This window comes from Mercenaria mercenaria, chromosome 13 (genome assembly GCF_021730395.1).
Source record: "Mercenaria mercenaria strain notata chromosome 13, MADL_Memer_1, whole genome shotgun sequence".
NCBI classification, from domain to species: domain Eukaryota; kingdom Metazoa; phylum Mollusca; class Bivalvia; order Venerida; family Veneridae; genus Mercenaria; species Mercenaria mercenaria.
Window position 1 is genome coordinate 31,877,597 of NC_069373.1, and position 15,190 is coordinate 31,892,786.

General features: G+C 35.8%; 1 protein-coding gene across 1 annotated transcript in view; it reads left to right on the forward strand.

Moving 5' to 3' along the window:
- Positions 1–15,190, forward strand: part of LOC123528998 (calcium/calmodulin-dependent protein kinase type 1-like) — an 87,835-nt gene that overhangs the window by 53,759 nt on the left and 18,886 nt on the right. Inside the window, exon 3 of the mRNA XM_045309146.2 lies at positions 9,620–9,694. Coding sequence (XP_045165081.1) covers positions 9,620–9,694 — 75 coding nt within the window. The remainder of the gene's footprint in view (positions 1–9,619; positions 9,695–15,190) is intronic.

The window sequence follows — 15,190 nt, forward strand, 5'->3', positions numbered from 1 at the left end:
ATTTGCCGGTTTGTCGATTTTGGACCGATTTTTGACTTTTCAGACCGATTCGTGAAGTGAAAAAACGAAAAAAATCGGTCCCGTAAAAATGGAGAAAAGTATAAATTTCGATCTGAAATCTCAATACACGATCACCAGCCAAGCAGGAAATTGTTTGTCGCACCCTCAAATAATCAATAAACGTGTCAACACTGATTGTCACCTTGATAATCGGTCCGCAATAAGCACGTGACGCAATCAGTGCTCGCGCGGCACATCCTTTAATGTTTGCAGACTGCCGACTGCAATGTATTAAACATTTTTGACTGGTTTCCAAATGTTTCTGACTGGATCGAAATCCTTTCGACGGGGATCCACTTCTTTTATTTAGAATCCGATGAATGGTTTATTTCAAAAGGCTATGTTTGATCACGGGTAAAAAACAACTGGTCACTGCATTTAATGAGACATCACACGGGAAACCGATATAAATAATTTTTATAATTACTTGTTTGTAAAAATTACATGATACATTTGTTGGGGCTCCACTTGAAACAAGTGCAGAAAATCGTCTTTGGAACCCGACTGTACCAAAAAAAGAAGAAGAAAAAAAATGGACTGACAAACACGAATGATAAAGAAAACCGGAGTGGCACTGTTTATCAAATCGGTCTTTTAAAAAACGTTTCAAAACGAAATTTTGTTTACATCAGAAGAGAACATATAACTTAATAAAATGTAGTTGCTTATTGAAGTACAACGCATCCGTGGCTAACCCGCGTGACAAAATGGTACTACACATGCGGGAAATTCGATCTCAGCATTCACATAACGTACACATTCGGTCCGCGGCAGAGTATTCTTAAAATATTGAGGATGTATAGCAGAGAATATGTGTCGTGTAATTCAATTTGACGCATTGTATTTTTATAAAATTCCGTCAAAGAATGAGGAAACATCACAAATTATCTGCCGTGTATATGGTACCGAAGTCACGTGCGTTGGCTAATAGACTAGTTAGGTACACGGTGTATGCCTCGGTAATTTTATCCTTGCAAGTATTTTCTCGGAAAAACATCGAAATTTGAACAAAGTAACGATCACACATAACACTGAATAACTGTTTTCATTGTATGGTAACTCGAGTTGACCGGTAACTCAGTTTTAATGCATGACATGCTTATTATCACGTTTTACAAATATGGTATCATTCGATCATCTGTTTTGACGCTCATGAGTTTTGACGCCCTTATTTATTTTGCTGTCAAATAGGTATAAGTGACCTTTTATGATGCCAAATTTCACACGTTTGCAAAGCAGGCATTATTTTACCTTGCTCAAATAAAACATTAATGCATTCAACAGATTTACAGTAAGATTATATTATTTTTTCATACTTTGGTGTATTTTTGTGTCTTTAGCCCACCATCATCAGATGGTGGGCTATTAAAATCACTCTGCGTCCGTGGTCCGTCCGTCCGTCATTCCGTCCGTCCGTCCGTCCGTTAACAATTTCTCGTTATCGCATCTCCTCAGAAACTACTAAGGGGATTTTGACCAAACTTTGTCAGAATGATGTATTGGTACCCTAGTTGTGTCCCCCTGAAAATCAGACTGGTTCAACAATTTATGAGTGAGTTATGGCCCTTTGTTTATTTCTATATTTTACATAGATTTATATAGGGAAAAACTTTGAAAACCTTCTTGTCCAAAACCACAGAGCCTAGGGCTTTGATATTTGGTTTGAAGCATCATCTAGTGGTCCTCTACCAAGATGATTCAAATTATTTCTCTAGGGTCAAATATGGCCCCGCCCTGGGGGTCACATGGTTTATATAGACTTATATAGGGAAAAACTTTGAATAACCTCTTGTCCAAAACCACAGGGCCTAGGGCTTTGATATTTTATATGTGACATCATCTAGTGGTCTTCAGCTAAGATTGTTCAAATTATACCCCTAGGGTCAAATATGACCCCGCCCTGGGGGTCATATGGTTTACATAGACTTATATAGGAAAAAACTTTGAAAATCTTCTTGTCCAAACCACAAAGCCTAAGGCTTTGATACTGGTAATGTAGCATCATCTAGTGGTTCTCTACCAAGTTTGTTCAAATTATCCCCCTAGGGTCAAAAATGGCCCCGCCCCGGGGGTCACATGGTTCATTATAGACTTATATAGGGAAAAGCTTTTAAAATGTTCTTGTCAATAACTACAACATTCAAATTTGGACCACATATGTATTTTTGAGTGGCAAGATGAACCTTGACATGAGTTGACCTTGATTTTGACCTAGTGACCTACTTTCACATTTCTGTAGCTACAGCCTTCAAATTTGGACCACATGTATATTTTTGAGTGGCAAGATGAACCTTGACATGAGTTGACCTTGATTTTGACCTAGTGACCTACTTTCACATTTCTGTAGCTACAGCCTTCAAATTTGGACCACCTGCATAGTTTTGTGCACTGGAAAAAACTTTGACCTTGATTTTGACCTAGTGACCTACTTTCACATATTTGAAGGTACCGGCGTCAGATTTGGACCATATGCATAGTTCCGTGTTTCAAAATGAAATTTGATATTGATTTTGACCTAGTGACCTACTTTCACATTTCTCAAGCTACAGCCTTCAAATTTGGACCACATGCATAGTTTTGTGTACCAAAAAAACTTTGACCTTCACATTGACCTAGTGACCTACTTTCACATTTTTGAAGGTACAGGCTTCAAATTTGGACCACATGCATAGTTTTGTATTCCGAAATAAAATTTGACCTTGATTTTGACTTAGTGACCTACTTTTACATTTCTCAAGCTACAGCCTTCAAATTTGGACCACTTGCATATTTTTGTGTACTGAAATGAACTTTGACCTTTACATTGACCTAGTGATCTACTTTCACATTTTTAAGGTACAGGCTTCAAATTTGGACCACATGCATAGTTTTGTATTCCGAAATAAAATTTGACCTTGATTTTGACCTAGTGACCTACTTCTACATTTCTCAAGCTATAGCCTTCAAATTTGGACCACATGCATAGTTTTGTGTACCGAAATGAACTTTGACCTTTACATTGACCTAGTGACCTACTTTCACATTTTTGAAGGTACAGGCTTCAAATTTGGACCACATGTATAGTTTTGTATTCTGAAATAAAATTTGACCTTGATTTTGACCTAGTGACCTACTATTACATTTCTCAAGCTACAGCCTTCAAATTTGGACCACTTGCATAGTTTTGTGTACTGAAATGAACTTGACCTTAAGATTGACCTAGTGACCTACTTTCACATTTCTGTAGCTACAGGCTTCAAATTTAGACTACATGCATAAGATTGTGTACCGAAACAAACTTTGACCTTGACATTGACCTAGTGACCTACTTTCACATTTCTCAAGCTACAGCTTTTGAATTCGGACCACATGCACAGTGTTGTGTACTGAAATGAAATTTGACCTTGAGCTAGGCAATAAGTCTTGAAATTTGGAACACTCAAAAATGGCACATTGGTGGGCGCCAAGATCACTCTGTGATCTCTTGTTTTAATAATGCAAAAATATCCAATCCTTTAAAAGCCTAATTCTTACAAGAGCAACTGGTCAGGAATTCAGATCTTGTTTATCTCTTTCCCTCAGCTATTTTTTCAAAGTCACAAGACAGTTCTTTGACTGAAATTTTGAATAAATTTTAGATTTTTCACTCTCCTGTAGGCTATACACCTTGTATCATTTGAAAACATTAAATTAATTTAATTGAATATGGTTTTGCTGCTCATTGTCAAATCTTGTTGTAAATAAAGAAGGTCATGTTTCTAATAGGTTTTCACTGAAAGTACCAAAGTTAGAGCTGTTAGAAAGGGTTATATATTTTTGTGTCCTCACTGTTTTGATAATGAATGACTGCTATCAACAATATGTAAAGTGAATAAAAAAGATCACATTTTACAAAGAAATAGCAAAAACATCACTTATAAAGATTAATATTAATTTGTTTATTGTCATTTTAAGTTTCAGGTCTCAACTGCATTCACATAGAATTATACCAGCCAAATATGATTTTGGCCATATAGGCTCCAGAAAAGTGAAGTTTTGGTTAAGAGAGCCAGCCAATCAAAAGGCGTCATTTCTCACGAGCCTTAAAAATATGGATATCTCGATGGTCGGTCAGCAGTAATACAAATATTGACATCTTTTTGCCCACAAAATTGACAAAACAGGAATAAGATAAAGGGAGACATGCCATAGTTTATAACAACACTATTTACTTGTTTAATTTATCTATATTACTAATGAAATACATGTCAGACTGCTTAAGGGCGTCAAAACTAATGACTCTAGGATATATTGGTAATGTGGTGGGTGGGGTAGCGCCGATGTCAGGATTTTTGTTTTGGACCGATTGAGTTCTCAAAATTTCCGGAGCCCTGATAATGATGTTACATTTCCCCAACTTCATAGTGACGGTACACTCCCCAAACTTTGTAATGATGTTACATTTCCCGAACTTCATAGTGATGATACACTCCAAAACTCCATAATGATGTTACATTTCCCAAACTTCATAGTGATGCAAAGCTAGGAGAGGGGGGGCCCAACTATAGTTTGGCCCCCCCAATATTTTGGAAAAGAGATATAACTTGCAGTCCAATATAACATTTACTTAGCATCATATAATCCTTTTCAACCTGATTCCCTTGTATTCTGACTTGTCTCTTTCCGTAGTGTGAGTACTGAAATCTGTACGCGCCACCCCAAAGATTGTTTGATTACATTTTATAAAAATAATATATCATTGAGAGCAATCACTACAGTTCCAGTTTGAGTGTCTGCAAAATCTATGTAACTATTAAGCCTTTTTACGCATGTAAACGTTATGTTTTTTTGTTTTTTTTTCATTGTCCATTCAAGTGAAATGATATTTCCACAACTTTATATCACAGTTAGACAAATGCAGCGCTAATTGATTGTATGTCCAGGGCTTCAACAGAATGTAAAGAAAATGACACACTTAATTAGAACAATACATAATATGACTGATTAAGACAGTTCAGTGCCTAGGCGTATGTGTATCATCAGAATAACTCAATGATTGCTATAAAAACATTATTGTTGAGGGGGCCTATGGCCCACTTGGCCCCTGTACAAGGCTTTGAGGCTTTGTCATAAATAATGCATCGAAAATACCTTGCCACCCCCCCCCCCCCCCCCTCCCGCCCAAAGTTAAACTCACTCCTACGCCCATGTGATGGTACTGTGACTCCCCAAACTTTATAATGATCATACACTTCTCAAGCTTCATAGTGATGGTACACTCCAAAGCTCCATAATGACGATACACTTCCCGACCTTTTATTGTGATGAAACACTGCCCAAACTCCATAATGATGATACACCTCCCAAGCTCCATAGTAGTGACACTCCCAAAACTCCATAATGATGATACACTTCCCGACCTTTTATTGTGATGAAACACTGCACAAACTCCATAATGATGATACATCTCCCAAGCTCCATAGTAGTGACACTCCCAAAACTCCATAATGATGATACACTTCCCGACCTTTTATTGTGATGAAACACTGCCCAAACTCCATAATGATGATACACCTCCCAAGCTCCATAGTAGTGACACTCCCAAAACTCCATAATGATGATACACTTCCCGACCTTTTATTGTGATGAAACACTGCACAAACTCCATAATGATGATACATCTCCCAAGCTCCATAGCAGTGACACTCCCAAAACTCCATAATGATGATACACCTCCCAAGCTCCATAGTAGTGACACTCCCAAAACTCCATAATGATGATGAACTCAACACACCACACTTTGTTGTTCCTCCACACCTTGATATGAAGGTAGCTTTGACATTTAAATTCAGTGAAAGTATCACCTGGGGAATCATTGTTGTGACATGATTAAAGAGTAGTAGCATTTTTAAATCTGTTTGTTTCAGAAATTGCCTGTATTTTCTGAAATGTCAAAAGTGCAAAGCCTGATTACTTTTTCCCTCACAATTTAATACTCTGTTTATTCAGATTTTTTTAAAAGGAGGTCTTTTTAAGCCTTTCCCTGTTAATGATATTATGTTATAATCCTTATTTCTCCAAAGGCCTTTCAACTTAACTTTGTACAAAATGATCAGTACCAAGCCAAGCAGTTAATTATGACCCCCTCGGAGGCTATGGCTTTGTTTACATAGGTGTTTGCATGTGGAGTTTGGACTCTTTGTACTCTCTCCCACATTGCTTGTTGAATTTCAGCCAAACTTGGTAGAAAGGATAAGTACCAAGCTTGCATGTACACATTACTGTCATTTTATGGTTTAATTATTATGTCCGAAGAGATATATTGCTTTGCTCATACTGTCTGTTGGTCAGTCGGTAGACCATATTGTTTCTAGTCAGTCAAAGGTCAAGGAGACTGAAACTTACGCTCATTAACTGAAGTCAGCTTTGGCCTACAGTCGTCCAGCTTTTCAACTTTATTGGATGATTGTGGTCAGCAAATGATCCCTGTTGATTTTTGGGTCAATATATCAAAGTTCAAGGTCACATTGGCCTCAAGAATGAAAATAATTTCTGCTTCACAATTAAAGAAGAATTGCACCTAATACTTTTTAACTTGAGCTGTCTTCTTTCTTTAACCATATTTTAACTTTATTGAATTATTGCGTGTGGTCAACTGTTTTGGGGTTAATAGATTGAAGGTCAAGGTCAGAGTGTCCTTGAAATTTATAACAGTTTGAGATCATTTTAGGAACTTTTGGGCTTTCAAATGTCAATGATTGATTGCCTGTGGTCAGGAGATGACTCTTCTTGTTTTTTGGTCATACCTGGAGCATTAAAGTGATAGTAACCTTGAAGTTCAAAGTGATTTCTGATAAATTACTGGAGAAAGCTAATGGACCCATGACTGTCAATGTTCATAGAATGGTTGCCTGTAATCATTAGAGAACCTCTGTTCTTTATTAGCTCATTTGGTCAAAGGTCAAGAATGCAGCATACAAAATTACATACCCAGTTGCTGCCGATAAGCCATCATGGGGGGAAATATATATTTTACAAATAGCTCTTGTTTTTGTTTAAGCTTTTCATGTAGTACTTAGTTTTTATGCATATATAACTTTGAAGAAAGGCAGTGTTTGTCAGTGGAGACATTGTGGTCTTTCACTAGAAGTAATTTGAGTCGTGCCATGAGAAAACCAACATAGTGGCTTTGCGACCAGCATGGATCCAGACCAGCCTGCGCATCCGCGCAGTCTGGTCAGGATCCATGCTGTTCACTTTTAAAGCCTATTGGAATTAGAGATACTATTAGCAAACAGCATGGATCATGACCAGACTGCACGGATGCGCAGGCTGGTCTGGATCCATGCTGGTCGCAAAGCCACTATGTTGGTTTTCTCATGGCACGGCTCATTTACTAAAAGCAGACTGTATTGTATTTAGGTGGAAAGATATTTATGAAGCAGTTCAATTAAATATTTTATAAACCAGTAATTACTTTGAACATTTTGCTTTCATTTAATCCATTTAGCTCTGGTTTTCGTGGAATACGGCAGTGTAAAACCTGTGATATAGGATTGATGAACCAAGTTTAATGCAACAATGGTACTAGGTTTTTCCTAAGGAAGACTTAGTTTGGATGTAGTTTGATACTGTGCTAAAATTAAAACTAAACATTTAATTGTTCATACTTCAAATAATTTGGTATAACTGGACAGGAAAAAGTGAAGATAATCTATTCAAGATACTTGTGGAGAATTTGTCAATATTTTAAAGTTGTTTGAAATCCCCAGGCCTACAAAAATGCTATTTCGGATAAAACCTCAAAATTCAATGTTATGTCTCAGTCACATGAAATTCAAAAATTTCCTTCCTATCAAAGTACAACCTAATTTAGTTGTTGAAATTTGAAATAAGAACCTGTTACTTAATTGGAGAAAAAAATCAAACAGTAGCCTTTTTTAAAATGGTAGAAAGGGGCAGTGTTTATCACCCAGAAAAAAAATCAAAGATTGAAGGAAAATTAGTTTTAATTTCAAGTGAAGAACACTTTGCCAATTATCTGTCTCATTACCATAGATCATTAACATGGCATTGTATAAAGATGTACTAGAACTCCAGACTTGTTAACCTAAATTATGACCATACTGTTTTATTCAGGGTTACAAAGTAGCAGGGGGCCTCCTGGCCAAGTGGTTAAGGTCGCTGACTTCAAATCACTTGCCCCTCATCGAAGTGGGTTCGAGCCTCACTCAGGGCGTTGAATTCTTCATGTGAGGAAGCCATCCAGCCGGCTTACGGAAGGTCGGTGGTTCTACCCAGGTGCCCGCTTGTGATGACATAATGAACAGAGGGGCACCTGGGGTCTTCCTCACCATTAAAGCTGGAAAGTCGCCATATGACCTGTCATGTGTCGGTGCGACATTAAAACCAAAAAAAAAAAAAAAAAGTAGCAGACAAGGTTTCATGTTAGTGTAATAGTGTAATCACATGATTGATGACATAAGGCCATGTCATATTTTTGATATTCTAAACCCTGCTAAATTTCTATAATGAACATGTTCATCTTTCAATTTGGACAGTACCATTAACCGTTAAAAGGGGTACTTACCAAAAAGGTACTGACTGAATGGCAAACAGTGCAGATCATGATCTTCACTGGTCGCAAAGGCAGAATCAATCGTGTCCAGCATGATAAGGTCGTGTCCAGCATGATAAGGGTTAATAGTAACAATTATAGTGTTTGTTTTACAGTACAATGTCATGGTGATTCAATGTTTGTTTTTCAGGACATGATGGTTCAGTGTTTGTTTTACAGTGCATGATGATTGAGTGTTTGTTTTACAGTACATGATGGTTCAGTGTTTGATTAACAGTACATGATGATTCAGTGTTTGTTTTACAGTACATGATGATTCAGTGTTTGTTTTACAATACATGATGATTCAGTGTTTGATTTACAGTACATGATGATTCAGTGTTTGATTTACAGTACATGTTGATTCTGTGTTTGATTTACAGTACATGATGATTCAGTGTTTGATTAACAGTATATGATGATTCAGTGTTTGTTTTACAGTACATGTTGATTCTGTGTCTGATTTACAGTACATGCTGATTGTGTGTTTGTTTTACAGTACATGATGATTCAGTGTTTGTTTTACAGTACATGTTGATTCTGTGTTTGATTTACAGTACATGATGATTCAGTGTTTGATTAACAGTACATGATGATTCTGTGTTTGATTAACAGTACATGATGATTCAGTGTTTGTTTTACAGTACATGGTGATTCAATGTTTGTTTTTCAGGACATGATGGTTCAGTGTTTGTTTTACAGTGTTTGTTTTACAGTGCATGGTGATTTAATCCTTGTTTTATAGTACATGGTGACTGAGTGTATGTTTGTTTACAGTACAGTCATGGTGATTGATTGTCTGTTTTACAGTACAGTCATGGGGATTTATTGTGTATTTTAAAGTTAACTATCTGTTTTACAGTACAGTCAGGGTGATTGAGTATCAGTTAGTGCAGATGATTGGGTATCTATTTTACATTTCATTTGACTGTTCATGTGTATATACATTATGATAATTGATAGTTTGTTATTTTTGTATTGCAGATTAAATCACCCAAACATTGTGAGATTAACAGATGTATTTGAGGACAAGAAATATGTTTACCTAGTCATGGAACTGTAAGTATATAATGTTTAATATGTATTTAGTCTGTGAAATTAGGTATCTCGTTTTCTTATAATTCACTTAGATTTGCCTTCGTCCGTCCAAATTTGTGTCATAAGTATTTCACCTAGCATTATATAATGGATTGGAAGGATTTTTATTCAGCATGTGCAGTTGTGCCCCTGGTGTTTTAACTTGGATTTCACATGGCCAGATCAGATTTAATGCCCTTGACATAGTCAAAAATATGCATAAAGAGACGTGATTGTTGGCATAAGAGTCTTAGGCTCACACATCTAGTTCTATTTTAAGTTAAAATGACCTTGAACTTGACCCTACTGTGACCTCATACACAATCCAAAAGTCTGTCCCTGTGCAGGTTACCTACATACCAAGTTTCATTGCAGTATCTCTCGTAACTTACTCCATACATTTTCTGTTTGGATCCCTTGAAATCCTGGATTACTGGAGCATTTTGCTTTCAGGCAGTCAAATTTGACAATTTTCTAAAATAATTGGGTGAATAGGAAACAGTGAATTAATTCATGAAATTTCATCTACCTCTTATATTTCGATAATATAGCCATGGAAATGTTTGCAATATGTAATGTGTATGCAGTCAAGGAATTCAACTACCCCTTACATTTTAGTAGAGTGCCAATTTCGAAAGATCTAGACAGGCTGGACAAAAGTACCAAATTTTGTAGAACGGTAGCTTGGGACAATATAAGACTTTTGGCTGTAAGGGCCAAGGTCACAGCTCTTTGGGATTCTATTTTTAGAACATTCAAAATGGCCGCCATTAAAACAAATAGCTATTTTAGTAAAAGTTAGTTTTTATTTTATTCTTGATACATATTTATGTGTAAACTGATTCATACTTACTCTTAGGGTCAAGTGATGTATTTGCATACAGTTAGGTCATGCTACATAACAGTCTGTCTGTACATTCGTCCGTACGTACGTTAAAAATGTCTTCTTTTTTAAAACCATACGCTTTTACGTACATACATCATAATCCCTGTAATGTGCTGCTTGATCTCGATTGGTCTAGAGGTGATAAATATGTGTAGAGACTTATTTTTGTAGAAGATATGTTCAATTTTTGTTTCGTTCGTCCGTCTGTCTATCTGTCTGTCTGTCTATCGCAAAATCGTGTCTGCTCTGTATTTTAGTCATAACGAGACCACGGTAGCTTGGGACAATATAAGACTTTTGGCTGTAAGGGGCAAGGTCACAACAGTAGCTTGAAACAATATAAGACTTCTGAATGTAAGGGCCAAGGTCACAGCTCTTTGGAATTCTATTTTTAGAACATTTAAAATTGCCGCCATTAAAACAAATAGCTTTTTTAGAAAAATATAATTATTATCTTATTCTTGATACATATTTATGTGTAAACTGATTCATACTTACTCTTATGGTAAAGTGATACATCTGCATAAAGTTAGGTCATTCTACATATCCGTCTGTCTGTACGTTCGTCCGTACGTACGTTAAAATGTCTTCTTTTTTAAACCCATACGGTTTTACGTGCATACATAATAAGCCATGTAATGTGCTACTTGATCTCGATTGATCTAAAGGTGATAACTATGTGTACCCGACTAAAGTTTTGTAGACGAAATGTTCCATTTTGTTTCGTTCGTCCGTCTGTCTATAGCAAAATCGTGTCCGCTCTGTATTTGTAGTAACAATGAAACCACATGTGGAACGTAACATCAGTTTAATATTACTGTTGTACATGTAGACCAAATGACATAAAGGCAGCATTTCATGTCCGCTAGTGCCTCAGATAACATGCATATGGCAATTCCATTCATCCTTCTATTGAAATAAAGCTATATTGGGAGACATGGTTCATGTTCATTTATGGTTCTTTTGCATCATATACATGTATCAAATAATAAGCTTTGTTCTTTTGTTTTTGGTAGTTTTAGCATCGCATTAGCACAACTCTAGATCATACGGTGACTAAATAAGCTTTGTGATTAGCTTTGTAATTCCCATAATAGAACACATATTACATATATTTATATAAAATCTCTATATTCAAATAGTTTTACTTTGATATAGCTAAGTATCAATATGGTCATATCTATATACTCGTTAAGAAACTATAGGTAAGGGAAGCGGTTGTCTAGAGGTTTAGGTATTGGCAGCTCAACACAGATCATAACTAAGCCTTCTCAAATGACACCAGTGCTCAGTTTTCCAGGATTCGAGTGTGGTTCAGATAAGCTTCTAGTTTTCATCACAATTGAGCTTAAAAATAAATTAGTATAAATTAAAAAGCTATAGTTATTCATATAGACAAGAGAGGAATAGATGTGTGCACATGCATTTATTGAACACAATGATTTATTTCTATTTTAAAAGGTCTCTTCTTTTATATAGACATTCTCTTCTGTATGATGATTAAAAGCCAATAGGAGATATAGATAGACATACAATGCTGACACTTATCACTAAAAGCTCCCAAGTAATTATGCTATTTCACTACACATATCATCAGAAGTATATGCACCTTTATGACAGACTCCTTATGAATATATAAACGGAAATACTATGCAACAAAATTGTAAGACATAATGAAACAGTCAAAGCATTGATTGCAGCATACATGCATTACCTTTTAAATAGTTTGAAATTTTCCACTTAGATCAATGACATCAATTCCTTCTTAAACGACGACAGCATGTCTTAATCGATTGAAAACAGTTTACAGTATTTACACCAGCAATAAAAGAAATAGAATAAACTAGTTTCCCTTTATCTTCAATATTAATTTAATATGTTTTCATCACACTGGCTTAATATGGCATTGTTCGGGTAATTAGTTAATTTATTTCAAACATACTTAAATTAATGATTGATCTATGCATAAGTCAATTATAAGCATAGCATTCTTTCTCAACATGTAAAACACATAAGCTGTTATATAATTATCACCATTATATTGATTAATAAAGCAATTTGCAGTTAGTAATGTTATGAAATTACCTTACACCTAATTCTCTAACCTTGAAATAACCCCTAGAATGCAACAGCCCCGTTGACACATAGATAAAAGATAAGAATGGCAATCTCACCATTAAAAACTTTGCCATATACACAGTTGTTTTAGATAATATAGGTACATGTAGTAATTGGTGCTCTCTATATAAGACATTAAGAAATAGGTACATGTAAACATGATTTGAATAGACATTAAGAAAATGTTCCCCACAACCATCTTTAACAGTTGTTCAATATGTCTAAAGTACTTTTCAGTAGGATATTTTGTCACGTCTGTTTAGTTGAACCGTGTTAAAATTCCATAATGTGAAAACCTGATACAGCAACTCTCAAAAAAGAGAATATACATGATAATTACATGGTTGGAAAAGCACTTCTTTCAGTACTGCACATGTATTTAACCTTTTGCATAAAAGGGAGGTTATAAAAAAGAACGGACTCAGTAATACTTTATACTTTGTGAATCATACTTTAAATATCTTTGAAAAATATGTTATTAATAAAGTATCAAAAATAAGAATTAACAAGTTATTAATATATTTTATGTTTATAACAGCACATGCGGCAGTCACATAATAAACAAAGCCATTATGGCCCTATAAGCAGTTAAAACAAATCATTTTCATACATTTTTTTCATTTTTAACCGGGTATTTCAGGAAGAGTCACTTGGATATTCCAAAAGTCATTAGGCATTTAACAATTTATAGAATAAATACTGTCAAAAAATCTTTAAAAACCCCTCAGATTTAGCCAAAACAGCTGTTCTGAAAAATATTAATTTTGCGACGGACGAGCGGACAGACGGACGGAACAAATAATAACATGCTTCACCAAAAAATAGACAGACAGACAGGTTTATTTTTCAGCTGCACCAATACATAATTAAAGTCAAACTGCACATTACGGGGCCCATCTTATAGTTATAATCACAAGTATACTGTTTATAAACAGCATTTTTGACATACAGACAGACGGATTTACAAACAGACGGACGTGAAAATTGACATCACTTCCTGTAAATGTATCACTTGACTCTAAGGGTAGGTATGAATCAGTTTACGCATAAAAATGTATCAAGAATAAGATAAAAAAATAACTTTTACTAAAATAGCTATTTGTTTTAATGGCGGCCATTTTGAATGTTCTAAAAATAGAATTCCAAAGTGCTGTGACCTTGGCCCTTACAGCCAAAAGTCTTGTGTTGGTCCAAACTACCTGTGTGCAAAATTTGGTACTTTTGTCCGGTTTGTCTAGATTTTTCAAATTTTATGAAGAATTGGAACTAAGCTATTTTGATAATCTGGTTATAGGACTGATTGCAATAGAATTCAGCTACCTCTTACTTTTTACATTTTGATAATTAGAAGTATTTACAATGTGAATCAAATCACAAAATGTAGTTACCTCTTACATTTTGATAATCCAGTCAAAGACCTACTTGCAATGTTTAATGCATATCCAGTCATGGATTTCATCTACCACTTACATTTTACATTCTGATAATCGTGCATTGATGGGTATCCACTCATAGAATTCATTAACCTCTTACATTTGATAATCTGGTCATAAAACTGTTTGCAGTGTGTAATGTGTCTCCAATCACTGTGTGTTGTTGTTGTTGTTGACTGTGTGTATCCAGTAAAGTGACTGCTGTGGCTGAGTGGTAATCAAGTGGCTGCCTTCCAATCACTTGCCCCTTACTACTGTATGTTCAAATAAAAGCCTTGCTTGGGGTGTAGAATCCTTGCATGTGAGGAAGTCATCAAGCAGGCTTAAAGAAAGCCAATGCTTCAGAGTTCTGCCCAGGTGCCCCGCTTCAGCCTGAAATAATGCAGGAAGGGACCCCTGGGGACTTCCTCCCCATGAGAAGCTGGAAAATTACCATATGAACATGATTGTGTCATTATGATGTTAAACCCAACGAACGACATTCAGTAATCATGGATAAGTACTAACTCTTAGATGGATAAAACTACCTGTCCCATTTTACATTTTGATATTCTGTTCATGGGACTTTTTGCAGTGTAATGTGTAGCCAATTTTGAAGTTCTACCTTTTACATTTTGGTAATCTGTCCATGAAAGTGTTTCTGATGTGTAATATCTTACATGGAATATAATTATACCCCCACAAAGCGAAGTTTGGTGAGGGGTATATAGGAGTGAGCTTGTCGGTCGGTCGGTCCGTTGGTTTTCATGGTTCCCGTACAATAACTCGTGAAAGGCTCGACAGATTTAAATAATGTTTGGTACACATGTGTAACATCATAAAATACAGGTAAAGTTTGACTTTGAGGTCAGTAGGTCAAAGGTCAAGGTCACAATGGCCCGGAACAGTTAAACGGTTTCCGGATGATAACTTGAGATTGCATTGGCCAAGGATCTACACAGGTGTAACATCATAAAATGCAAGTCAAGTTTTGACTTTGAGGTCAGTAGGTCAAAGGTCAAGGTCACAATGACCAGGAACAGTTAAATGGTTTCCGGATGA